At 42.2% G+C, this 14202-nt stretch overlaps 1 protein-coding gene across 3 annotated transcripts in view; it reads right to left on the bottom strand.

Annotated features, from left to right (window-relative positions):
• The window catches only part of grik2 (glutamate receptor, ionotropic, kainate 2), a 649386-nt gene that overhangs the window by 471332 nt on the left and 163852 nt on the right, over positions 1-14202 (bottom strand). For all 3 annotated transcript variants that reach the window (XM_037980176.1, XM_037980177.1, XM_037980178.1), the window contains exon 4: positions 11758-12015. In XM_037980176.1, coding sequence (XP_037836104.1) covers positions 11758-12015 — 258 coding nt within the window. The remainder of the gene's footprint in view (positions 1-11757; positions 12016-14202) is intronic.

The raw sequence follows: 14202 nt of genomic DNA, 5'->3' as shown, positions 1-14202 counted from the left end.
GAGATCGGACGGAGGATGGGGGAGTTTTCTCCCGGTTTTGGCGCTTCTCGCTCTAACGCGCTGAAAATATGACGATGATTTTTAAAAAAAATAAATGTGTCGGGAATAATTTCTCATAACTCTGGTTTTCCTTGGCCTATCGAGATGATTTAAAAACTAGTGTAAAGCTTGAAGTCTGGACTTTCGACACAGATTAAAACGAAGTGTCTAAGAGGGCGGATCTTTCCCGCTAGAGCGTTTTAAATCGGTCATGTGACTTGGACGAGCCAGCGCTTCTGTCGACTTTGAAGAGTTAAACTGTGACATTTTACCATGATTTGTTGGGAAAAAAAAAAAAAAACATTTACATGATTTGAACCCTGGCCTCCCACCTGAATTGCAAATTATGTGATATCAACCATTCCTTGTTAATGAGACCATTGCCACCGTCTGTGATATAGTCACTGTGGGTGCTTAGACTTTTACATCCCCAGTTTTTCATTTGATTACATAGTGTCCATGTTCCTGTCAAGTGAAGGTTCTGGATGTAGTGGACCTGTCATAGTTGATAGGTCTTTTGAATGTCACATGGAAGTTGGGACAATGCCTGTGGACTGGCAAACCAGGGTGGTGATCCACAGTGGACTAGAAAGTGTATTACAGCTTTCAAGAAGTTACAGTGGTCAACTCCCTTGGGAAAGTCTATTTTAGTGTGTTGGAAAAGAGCCTCCAACTGATTGTTAAACCTCAGAATCAGAAAGAACAGTGTCATTCACCTAGTTCGTAGTTCATTTTTGTGAGGATCTGGGTTTGGCCCCGCCTTTTGGGCAGTGCCACTAATCATTCCTCCACAGGTGTTCCAGTTTCCACTGATGAGACCAGCCGGTACTTAAGCAGCAGGCTGGGATCAGATCTTTGCTGGAGCATCGAACCTTCTGGATTAGATTCCCCGCCACAGCGTCTAACCTAACTTATGCTCCTTAAGCTAATCACGTTCTCTGTTTTTGTGCCTACGACTCAGGTTTTTTGCCACGCCACGACTACGGATCTGAAGAACTACTTACCTGGATAATCACGGATACTTACCTCGCTGCTACCTGGCTCCTCTTCTGGAACTACTGGAACCGCCCCGCTCCTTCTCGACGCCGCAACCTTCCGCTAGGACCTGTAAGCAAACAAAGAGACATTATAATCCTCGCAACCATCTTGGAAACCGATGTTGTACCCGAGACTCACCCGGTTCTCCTTCTCTTGCAGACTCCTTCAGGAAATGATCACTGTACATAGCTTCACCTGTAAATAAATGCACTTATCGTTATCCTCGTCTCTGTGTGTGGTTTTGGTCTCGCTCTCTCTGGACAGAAACCCTTGGGTTTATGACAGTATGCTCCAGCCTTACCAAAATGTCCAGAGTGGGTCGAAATCAGAACCATCCGTCTAAGGGGAATTATTTTTGTGTAGACAATAGGTTTCCGTCCTTGTCTACAAAACGAAGGTTAAAATTGGGGATAGTTTATGGAGGCAAGAGATTCACCGCAAAGATGGCGGGAATCCGTGCCCAGCCGGAACACCTTAAAACAGCTTCAGAACTCGGCCGACACAAATCCATGATTAATGCTCTCTGTCAAAGACAACAATCAGAAACCAGTCGCTTGGACCAACTAACTCTGTTAGCCCAAGAAATTCACCAAAAATTATCATCGTTGGTTTCCACCACTGCAGATTCCACTTCCGCATCTGCTTCTGCGGCCACTTCACTTCCGGTGTCAACATCCGGTCATTTTCGCGAGGTTCCGTCACCGACTCCCGAACCTTTTTCGGGAGAGATCGGTAAATGTGCAGGGTTCCTACTACAGTGTTATCTCGTATTCGCTCGTTCGCCACAGTCTTTTGCCGATGGGCCAGCTAAGATTGCATATATGATCGGACTTCTTCGTGACAAAGCTTTGAAATGGGCTGAAGCTAGGTACAGTTTCAGGGATATTAGGCTAACCACATTCGATCAGTTCATCGAGGACTTTGAACAAACTTTTGGGCTTAAATATACAGACACCAAGATAACCCAGAAACTGTGGAACCTAAAACAAGGTTCATGCTCGGTGGCTCAGTTTGCGATCGATTTCCGGACACTGGCGGCTACTTCCGGTTGGAACGAGGCAGCACTAAAAGGGGTCTTCCTCCATTCCCTCCAAGAACCTCTCAAGGACCAGCTAGCAGGTTGGGAAGAGCCACGAGCTTTGGACGATCTTATAACTCTGGCCATACGTTTGGACAACCGCCTGCGGGAGAGGCAACGAGAGAGAAGGGATCGGACGAACAACCTCGGGCGGCACGTCGCCACCATGGAAGCCGAATCAACAGTCTCAAACGAGGAACCAGAACCTTTGCAGGTAGGACGAGCGAGACTATCAGCAGAAGAGAGACTCAGACGCCTGGAAGCTAAAGAGTGCTTTTATTGTCGGGAGGGAGATCATTTCCGAGCGAAATGCCCTCAGTTAAAAGAGAAGACTCACTAGGTAACCGAGGGGTACTAGTGAGTAGCCTTACACAACCCCTCGGGTCACGACTTTTTGTTCACTCAACCCTGCTAAATCATCAGATTAAGATCCCAGTCCACGCTCTAATCGACTCAGGTGCAGAACAGAGTCTAATTTCCAGGGATTTAGTCAACCGCTTACAGTTAAAACCTACTCCACTACCCTCTCCGCTTCCCGTTATGGACATTTCCGGCCAAGTAATTACCAAAATCACACACAAAGTTGTTAAACTACAGTTTCTGGTATCCGGTAACCATAGAGAAGAGAGTGATTTTCTAGTTTTTCCCGCACCTAATACGCAGATGATTTTAGGGTTTCCCTGGCTACATTTACACAATCCAGTAATCAACTGGACGGAAAGAAGGATCGAGTCATGGAGCCCTTTCTGCTTACAAAATTGTTTACACTCCGCACTGCCATTCTCCAGTACCAAGACTGAACCTGAGCAGGCCCCAGACTTAACCAAGATCCCAGTCGAGTATCACCATCTTGCTCCTGTGTTCAGTAAAGCTAAGGCACTATCATTACCACCCACCGACCCTACGACTGCGCCATAGAACTCATCCCAGGTGAAACACTTCCCTCTAGTCGATTGTTCAACCTTTCCGGACCTGAAAAAGATGCTATGAAGTCATATATTGAGGACTCTCTGGCTTCCGGCATCATCCGTCCATCCAAGTCGCCTCTAGGGGCGGGGTTCTTTTTTGTGCAAAAGAAGGACAAAAGTCTCTGTCCTTGCATTGACTACAGAGGATTAAACCAGATCACTGTAAAGAATAAGTATCCACTCCCTTTAATTGACTCCGTCCATCAACAACTGCATTCTGCCACTGTATTCACTAAACTCGACCTCCGAAACGCTTACCATCTGGTAAGAATAAGGGAAGGAGACGAGTGGAAGACAGCTTTTAAGACTCCTCTCGGTCACTTCGAGTACTTAGTCATGCCATTTGGACTCACTAACGCACCTGCTGTTTTTCAATCATTAATTAATGACATCCTGAGAGACTTTCTAAATATTTCTGTTTTCGTCTATCTTGACGATATCTATTCACAGGATCCTGCTCAACATCAGAACCATGTCAAGGCCGTACTTCAAAGACTCTTGGAAAATCAACTTTTCGTCAAAGCAGAGAAGTGTGAGTTTAGTGTGACAACCGTTAACTTCCTGGGTTTTATCTTCGGACAGGGGTTTTACCAGACTGACCCCGAGAAGATCCGAGCTGTGGCAGACTGGCCCACTCCCACTGATCGTCGCCAACTCCAACGTTTCCTCGGCTTTGCCAACTTCNTTCATTTGGTCACCTGAAGCTCAGTCAGCCTTCAGTAAATTGAAAGCTCTGTTTATCTCTGCTCCAATACTTCGACATCCTGATCCAAAGCTACAATTTATTGTAGAAGTCGACGCCTCAGATACCGGAGTAGGGGCTGTTCTGTCTCAGAGGTCGACTCAAGACAATAAAATTCACCCCTGTGCATATTTCTCTCGGCGTCTCACGTCGACAGAGAGCAATTATGACGTTGGCAACAGGGAATTGTTAGCCATTCAATTAGCACTCGAAGAATGGAGGCACTGGCTAGAGGGGAGCGAGGTTCCGTTCATTATATGGACGGACCACAAAAATTTAGCATACCTCCAGACGGCCAAGAGATTGAACCCCCGACAGGCTAGGTGGTCCCTGTTCTTCGGGCGGTTCAATTTTTCCATTACCTACAGACCAGGAACCAAGAATGTGAAGCCAGATGCGTTATCAAGGCTCTGGGCTCGGGAAGACTCACCTGATCAGGAAGAACCCATAATCTCTCCTTCCCTGATTGTGGGGGCCCTCACGTGGGACATTGAAAGGGAGATCCGTGAGGCTCAACAAAGGGAACCTGATGCCGGAGGAGGCCCTCCTAACAAGATTTATGTCCCCACCACAGTTCGACCCAGGGTCTTGAATTGGTTACACTCCCAGCAGTTTTCTTGTCATCCAGGAGTCAACCGAATGTTAAAACTGGCCACCCGGTACTTCTGGTGGTCTAGTCTGGCTGCGGATATTAAAGAGTTTGTCTCAGCTTGTTCCACCTGCGCCCGTTTCAAGGGTGGCAATCAACCTCCAGTCGGGCTATTACAGCCTCTACCTATACCAAGTCGTCCATGGTCACACATTGCAATAGACTTCGTCACTGGATTACCACCTTCACAGGGACATACAGTCATTTTCACTATTGTTGACCGATTTTCAAAGTCTGCTCTCTTTATTCCCCTTTCCAAGCTCCCCACCGCCTTCGAGACTGCTGAGATCATCACACACCAAGTCTTCCGCCTTCATGGGATCCCAGTGGACATCGTCTCAGACAGAGGACCACAATTCACGTCTCAGGTGTGGCGCAGCTTCTGCAGGGGATTGGGGGCTGGGGTGAGTCTCACATCCGGGTACCATCCACAATCTAATGGCCAATCGGAACGGTGCAATCAGGAGTTGGAGGTGGCCCTCAGGGTTCTGGCAAGCGACAACCCCTCCACATGGAGCAAGAAGCTAGTCTGGATTGAGTATGCACACAACACTCACGTCTCTTCGGCCACGGGATTATCACCTTTTGAGGCGGCTCTTGGATACAATCCACCACTGTTTCCTAGCTTTGAAACTGAAATTGCTGTTCCTTCTGTGCAGGCCCATCTACGAAGGTGCAGAAGCATATGGCGGCAAACTAGGAGAGCACTACAGAGATCTAGCGAACAAAATAAGAAGTATGCTGACCGTCACCTTTCCTCAGCACCTAAATATAAGGTGGGTGACAAGGTTTGGCTTTCCACCAGAGACATTCCTCTTGAAGGCACCTCGAGGAAATTAGCTCCTCGATTCATAGGACCTTTCCCCATTGAGAGAGTGCTGAATCCCACCTCAGTCCGTTTGTCCCTTCCGGCAGCTATGCAGATCCACCCAGCATTTCACGTCTCTCAGATCAAACCGTTCTTGGACAGTCCATTGAGCCCACCTACCGTCCTCCCCCCTCCCGCCCGGTTGATCGACAATCATCCCGCTTTTACGGTCAACCGTATTATTGATGCACGACAAAGAGGTAGAGGGACTCAATTTCTGGTCGATTGGGAGGGCAATGGACCTGAGGAGCGCACATGGGTCCCCAGGTCTTTTATCCTGGATGCCTCCTTGATCTTGGACTTTTATAGAGCACATCCAGAGAGACGTCCAAAATCGCCAGGAGGCGATTGTTAGAGGGGGGGTACTGTGAGGATCTGGGTTTGGCCCCGCCTTTTGGGCAGTGCCACTAATCATTCCTCCACAGGTGTTCCAGTTTCCACTGATGAGACCAGCCGGTACTTAAGCAGCAGGCTGGGATCAGATCTTCGCTGGAGCATCGAACCTTCTGAATTAGATTCCCCGCCACAGCGTCTAACCTAACTTATGCTCCTTAAGCTAATCACGTTCTCTGTTTTTGTGCCTACGACTCAGGTTTTTTGCCACGCCACGACTACGGATCTGAAGAACTACTTACCTGGATAATCACGGATACTTACCTCGCTGCTACCTGGCTCCTCTTCTGGAACTACTGGAACCGCCCCGCTCCTTCTCGACGCCGCAACCTTCCGCTAGGACCTGTAAGCAAACAAAGAGACATTATAATCCTCGCAACCATCTTGGAAACCGATGTTGTACCCGAGACTCACCCGGTTCTCCTTCTCTTGCAGACTCCTTCAGGAAATGATCACTGTACATAGCTTCACCTGTAAATAAATGCACTTACCGTTATCCTCGTCTCCGTGTGTGGTTTTGGTCTCGCTCTCTCTGGACAGAAACCCTTGGGTTTATGACAATTTTGAAGTTGTTGAGGGGGTCATTAGAGTTTCATTGTCCAGTTTACATGCGGCTTGTGGATCAGGAGGAGGCTTACAACTATGTCCCTTTAGGGATTTTGTGAGAGGATTCTTTGGGATCATATCATATATAAACAAAGCAAAAGCTGTGTCTGCAATCTTGTCAGGTTCATTCCGGGTACAGTTACTTTTCTTTTGAGCTAATGAAGTACTTGTACTTCTGATTCCAAAGTTTGACAAAACATTTTTTTCACCTGGTTCTGTCTCAATAGTGTCAGACGTTAAAGTAACATCAACAAGCCAAAAGTTAACTTGCCATAATCCATTTGTAATGTTATTCTTCTATAGCTTTTCTGACGTGTACAATCAGGTTTCAAATCTTTTCTTAGTAATGACCAAACACTTTGCTTTAATATTAGTTTTGTATAAAAAACAAATTAAATTAAATTGGTTTTTTTTATATTCAGCAGCTTGTTTTCCCTTACGACCCGATCAAAGTTTGCAGCAACTGCAGTAGAAGTAACAGCAGCAGTGTTCTGGTAGTTGTATGGATATATTGTGGTGACATGCTGCTGCAATCCCAGTTTTACTAATAAATGTTGAGCCATTAGAAAAAATACAACTATAATCATTGATTTGTTTGTTTGTTTTCTCCTTTGTTTTTTTTTTTTTTTTCACAAGTAGGGGTCATTTCCTAGCATCTTTGCATTGCAGCCTTGAAAAGCAGCCACAGTTGATAGCAGATGGGGAGTCAGAAGGTGAACAGATAAAAATATTTAACAGAAATACAAAAGAGACATGGCTCATCAATTGGGAAACACATAGTACTTTGCAAAGCTAAATGCAAGCAGATAAAATTGAATCCGAATAAAGATGTGATTTCTGTTTGCTCTGTGTCTCCTATAACATTATCTACCCTCATGATCAAGTCAATAGTGTAAGTGGTGACAGAAAAGGTAAAGTTGTTGTCTTGTTGAGCCACCATCTTATTTCCGATCACTAAGACAGAAAATCAAGCCATTATTAACCTCATAGTGAACCAGCTATGTCCACTTTACAACTTAATTAACAGAGGTGGTGGGATCAGCAACAATCAATTCCTTCCTGAAGGTGTTTACAAGATTTACAACCCTAACCCCAACCTTTCCACATTCACACAGTACCCATTAGTTTGTACAATATCTTGGGACTTATTTACAGTCCAGATTTTATTCCATTATTTTATTATATATTTTTAAAATTGTTTTAAACTAAGTACTTTATAGAGCTTGACAATAAATAAGCAATAAATCAGCATAATATTATTGCGTTACAAAATTTCATCCAGTATTTTATTGCACATCTTTAAAATAAAACATGCAAAATAAACAACTAAATGTGCAGTTTGATCGGGAATAATATGATTTGACTTTTGGTTGTGATAAATTGTACAACAAAAAAAAAGATTTACAAAACATTGCACAAAAACAGTGAGATTTTAATGAAACTCATGAGAAAACCCAGCATCAGACACTTAACAGGAGAAAAATTATTCACAGTTCAAATGAATCACAGAAATCTTTATTGTAAAAGTTGAATGATCTTCAAATTATAAGATCTCCAGTGCTATAGTTTAGCACAAGTCAAAAATATAATAAAAATGATCGTTAGTTTAAGTTATTGTTTGTAAATGTTTATGTCTGTAGCTCCTCATGCTTCCAGTTCCTTTCATCCATCCCGCTTCTCCATTCCGGGTCACAGGGAGATGGTGCCTATCTCCAGGGGTCACTGTGCGAGAGGCAGGAGTCCTCCAGTTCCTTTCATTTTTGTAGAATTTTTAATCTGCTGCCCTTAAGACCCTTTTATTTTATTATTAGTTTTTTTGTTTTTTTGTTTGTTGTTTTTTCCCATTCAGCTCTTTAGTCCAGTATCCACAACTTGGGACAATATATGGGTCTACCATATGCTACATGTTCTATTCATCTTTCTTATCTATTACCTGGTGATCGGACCTAGTGATTACAGTAAAGATTGTGTATTATGTATTATAAAAAGAAAGGAGAGGAGAAGCCAGCTGGACAGCGAAATCACTTTGCCTTAGGAAAGAAGCTGGAACTGATGTTTGAGGTTGAATAATACAACATATTGGACTTCGGTGGGGCCATCACCTTGCAACCGATCATGTCTGTCGTGAGATGAAGTGGTTTTATTGGCATCTTCAAGTTCTGACCTTCAATACACACTGCAGCAGTTTGCAGCTGCGTGTGAATGCAGTCAAGGTGAGTCAGTCCCTCTAAATCTGAGGCCATGGTTATCAGTTCATTAAATTAAATGTTCTCTCCAGGTTGGAGATCAGTCACTTCCTTGAGTGAAAGAGTTCATGGATATTGGTATGATGTTCACAAGTAATTGATGTATGAAGCAAAAAATAAAAAGATGAATTTGTGTCTTGTCTACAGTAATGAGGGTGTTGATCTGATTTGTGGTGATAAAGAAGGACCTGAGTTGTAAGGCAAAGCTCTCAATTTACAGGTCCATCTACATTCCAGTTTTCAGCAATGGTCTTGAGGTATGGATCCTGAGATATGAAGAGTGTCTGGGTCTCAAAGCAAGAGGTTCATCTAGGACTCATTTAGAGTGCTATTTATCCACACTGAATAAAGCCAGCTGACACAATCAGGCAACTGATGCTACAAAAGACCCAGAACCTGCAGAAGGGCTTTTATTTCAATCCTGTTTGGGCAGGGAATGTGCTGAGATCCTTCAGAGGGGGCTAGAGAGTGTTATAAAGAGGGATGACTGAGGTTACTGGCTAGACATGCTATCTTTGTGAATTGACTTTGGAGATATATAGATAAATACTGCCTTGCCAAGAAAAAATTGCCACCTGGATTTAACTAAGCAAATAAGTATGAGCCTCCTATTGGATAATTACTGCATGTTTCAGCTGGCAAAAAGTTATTTAACCCCAACTGGTGCATGGAGTTGCTTCTCATTTCTTAAACAACCATGTCGAAAGACACATACCGTGGTTGTGGAAAAGATGTCAGTCTGTTTGAGAAGGGTCAAATCATTGGCATGCATCAAGCAGAGAAAACATCTAAGAAGATTGCAAAAACTATTAAAATTGGGTTAAGAACTGTACAATGCATCATTAAAAACTGGAAAGACAGTGGGGACCAATTGTCTTTGAGGAAGAAATGTGGCTGGAAAAAAATCCTGAATGATTGTGATCGGCGATCACTTAAACGTTTGGTGAAATCAAATTGAAGAAAAATAACAGTAGAACTCCGGACTATGTTTAATAGTAAAAGTAAGAGCATTTCCACACGTACAATTCAAAGGGAACTCAAGCAATTGGGACTGAACAGCTGTGTAGCCTTAAGAAAACCACTAATCTGTGAGGCTAACTGGCAAAAATAGCTTCAATTTGCTAGGGAGCATAAAGGTTGGACTCTGGAGCAATGGAAGAAGGTCATGTGGTCTGATGAGTCCAGATTTACCCTGTTCCAGAGTGATGGGAGCATCAGGGTAAGAAGAGAGGCAGGTGAAGTGTTGCCTACTGTACAAGCATGTGGGGGCAGTGCTATGATCTGGGGTTGCTGCAGTTGGTCAGGTCTAGGTTCAGCAACTGTACGTGTTCAAAGAATGAGGTCAGCTGACTACCTGAATATACTGAATGACCAGTTTATTCTATCAATAGATTTTTTTTTCTTTCAAGACGGCACAGGCATATTCCAAGATGACAATGCATCACAATTCATCAGGCTTGAATTGTGAAAGAGTGGTTCAGGGAGCATGAGACATTTTCACACATGAATTGGCCACCACAGAGTCCAGACCTTAACCCCAATGAGAATCTTTGGGATTTCCCGAAGAAGGCTTTACGCAGCAGTCAGACTCCACCATCATCAATGCAAGATCTTGGTGAAAAATTAATGCAATAAATAAATAAATAATAAATAAATCTTGTGACATTGCAGAAGCTTATCAAAACACTGATACAGCGAATGCATGTCATAATCAAAGCTAAAGACAGTCCAATGAAATGTTAGTGTGTAACCTTTTTTTTTTTTTTTTTCGGTGGCAACATTTTTTTGGGGCCAGGCAGTGTGTATGTATGTATGTATATATATATTATACATGTGTGTGTGTGTGTGTGTGTGTGTAGAAGACTTTTAACAAAATAATTACAAATAAAATAAAGCTACTATAGGGTTGGCTGTAGCTCTGTGATTAAAGCAGTCGTCCTCCAAAATGAGAGTCTGGAGGTTTAATTCTACCAGTATGCATTTACTTGTCGAAGTGTGCCTGGGCAAGACCCTGAACCCCTCATTGCCTCTGATGCCCCATTAGTGTATGAAAGTGATCTAAAGCAATGCTTAGTCTTAGAATGATTGATTCAGATTAGCTTTGTTGAGATGTAGTGGAGTGCTGTCTGAATGTGTGTGTGGTAAATGAGGGAACAAATTGTGTTGTAAAGCACTTTGCATAGCCTGGTTGGCTAGAAAGGCACTTCATAAGTACAGTTCATCTACTTTACAAGCAACACATCTTTAGGTAAATAAATGCCAATATTTTTGACAGATTTATGTTTCATAAGTTTGGTCCAAAATAAACATAACAACCATTGGATAAACTGGAGAACCTACACTGACAATAATAGTCACACAGTGCTGATGGATTAAGAATTAATAATTTTTATTTTTTGCATATTATGCACTCATCAAGACCTTAGCAATGATGTCTTCAGATTGTTCTCAAAGGAATGGCCAGATGGGGGTCACAGACAGTCTTGAGGTGGCATACCAAAACAAATAGTCATAACAAAAATTCAGGAGTTTTATTATGTTGCTGTCATACATACACTGTTTGACTGCTTTGTTAACAACTGTACTTAACAACTGATATTAATAACTGAAAACAGTGTTGCTACTATTCAGCTCAATGATGTTTGTCCAAATATCTGTTAGGGGTCTGAGTATGGGTTGTGAATTAGTAACATCTACTACCACATCAAATTATAGCTCAGTATCTGTAAAATTGTCTGAGTTGCAGCCATTTATGTTTGCTAAGACCACCACAATTAGCTGTGGCGGCCATCTGAAAGTGGGGTGAGACCAAAAGTTAATCAGTTATAGTGTACAGTATATCCAACAATTAGTTTCTTAGAATTTCATTAAAGTTGGTTCAGTGGTTCATATTTTGCAGAAAATGTGGTGGTGACCCTGGACTTTCAAATTCAAACCTTATAAAGTAAATAGTACATTGTAAAGATGATGTATAAATATAGTCTAGGTCAGACTTGTTATGTTACACTTTTAGGTTAACTGTCACAGGAGTAAGTTAAAAAGTAAAAATAAAAAGTCTTTCAGATGGATTGTGGGATTTAAACAGGGATAATCTGTGCAGTTAAAGCAGAATAAATGATTTGAGTCTTACCAGTACTGTCATCATAAACTACAGTGACAGTCTTCCACTTGAAGAAGTGGACTAGGTCCAGCATGGCACGGCTGAGGGAGGAGAAGTCCGGATAGAGGCTCACATAGAAGACATCTCTGTTGTCAGATACCTGGTGCTTCCATTTGGTCTGGATGTGTGGAACACCCAGAGCATTACAAATGGACTGGACTGCATTGGCAGATGAACTGTGAGAGGGACCAAAGATGGCTGCCACACCAAGTGAAAGCTGGTCACAAGCTACAAAGAGAAAAAATAAATGTCATTAGCATTTAGAGATAATAAGTTGTGTCTGTCATCAATCACTAGTTAAAGATTGGAGACCTGATCTCATGTTTTTATGACTCAGAATTGTAGGAACACTGTAAGGGCTAAATTATGCGGATTTTTAGGTCATTTTTGCCCCCTTGCTGTTGGCGGTATAGTCACTAAGTGCCCACTATAGAATGTTATTTGCTTACATCTGAAAATATTAATTATTTAGTCACTGAAACAAACTAAAAAGTAAATGAGATTTCCTTTTTTTAACTAAGATCTTTTCTATAAATAATGTTGACTTTTTTATCTTATATAGAGTATATTTGTAGTTTTCAGTAAAAACCAACCAATGTTTTTTAAAAAATTTGAGAAAGCCTAAATGACTGTAGCTCCAGAACACTAAATGATTACATAAAGATCTGCCTTATTGGAAGTAGAATGTGAAGAATAAAGGGATGGTCCAGTACTTTCAGACTCTATTGTGTATGTATATAATGTATTGTAAATACTGTATACCTGTGGGTATTATTTTACAATATATAGTTAGTAAAATATAATTTGGGTGTTTGAGACAATTTCAAGCTTACTTTCTTGGAACTGCATTCAGACAGCATAAATACTAAAACATAATTTCCCTTCAACTCATGGATATAAATGGCGTATTTCGAGCTTTTATTGATTCCACTGAATCTTTTTTTTCCTGAGTCAAATGACTATATAGTTACAATGTCATTAATTTTGCAAAATTTGGAATTTCTTGTGGATTTTCTCTAATCCACACAGGGTCATAATTATACATATACACACTAAAATATAGCCATATTCCCCTAATAAAATTTGGTTGAATATCTCAAAAAGGTACCTTTGTACCACAGGTTTTCTGTGTCCATCAACAAGATATAACTCTGGTTTTATATGTGTTTGCTCTTCTTGGCAGAACTGGTAGAGCTCCTTTAAATTGATTTGTTTCCTGGCACTGACCTGGCTTTTAAGCATAGTCCACAAATTTCCAATAGGGTAGAGGTAAGACCTTTGGAAAGGCCACTCCAGAAGCTTAATGGTAGCCTGCTTTATCCAATCAGAAACAAGTTCTGATGTGCATTTGGGATCATTGCTCTGTTGGAATACCCAACTCTGTACAGAAGAGGTAGGCAATCCTAGTCCTTGAGTGCCACCATCTTGCATGTTTTTTTTTTGTTTCCTTGCTCCAATACACCTGATCAGTAGTTAAATTACCTCTTCATGTTCTGCAGAAGAGTCCAACTCTCACCGAAAAACGAGTCCGACTTACTGCCGGCAATGCGAACCAAGCTCTGACACCGGTCATAAAGGGACCTAACAGCCCGTATCAAAGGGCCTGGTACCCCGTACTCCCGGAGCACCCCCCACAAGATTCCCCGAGGGACACGGTCGAACGCCTTCTCCAAGTCCACAAAACACATGTAGACTGGTTGGGCGAACTCCCATGCACTCTCAAGGACCTTGCTAAGAGTATAGAGCTGGTCCAGTGTTCGTCGGCCAGGACAGGACATTAATTTATAAGCCTGAAATTGCCAATCCACAATCAGAACTGGAGAAACCTTTTGGATAAGAACTGTCACATCTTCAAGATTCCACTTACGATTTTCCACTTATCCGTTTGCCATTGGATGGCTGGTCAAATCACTAAAATAAGACAAAGATAATATATGACAAGAGACTTGAAATGTTAGCTTAAAGCACTCAAAAATCGTAAGTTATAGTATTTTGTTGACTTTCTCAAGATCTATAATGCGCACTCAGCTATTGTTTGTGTATTGCACTTAGCCATTTCTTCTCTGCTTATTGTACAACTGTTTGTAATAATTTAACCATTTGTGTCCACACCTTGTTCAAGTTCACAAGGGGCCAGTACCTATTTTCAGTCACTGGGTGAAACAATACCTTAGATCAGTTTAGAATATCCATTTAACCTAACATGCATGTTGTTGGATTAAGGAAACATACATAAAAATAATCCATGCATGCACAGGAGAAACATGCAAAATCTATACAAAAAGACCCCAGCCTAGTTTTGAACCTAGAGTTCCGACTTGCAGTGTGGTTTTCGTCCTGGTCGTGGAACACTGGACCAGCTCTATACCCTCAGCAGGGTCCTTGAGGGTGCAAGGGAGTTCGCCCAACCAGTCT

Source organism: Kryptolebias marmoratus, linkage group LG16 (assembly GCF_001649575.2).
Source record: "Kryptolebias marmoratus isolate JLee-2015 linkage group LG16, ASM164957v2, whole genome shotgun sequence".
Lineage (NCBI taxonomy): Eukaryota > Metazoa > Chordata > Actinopteri > Cyprinodontiformes > Rivulidae > Kryptolebias > Kryptolebias marmoratus.
This window is presented reverse-complemented; position numbering and strand designations above follow the sequence as displayed.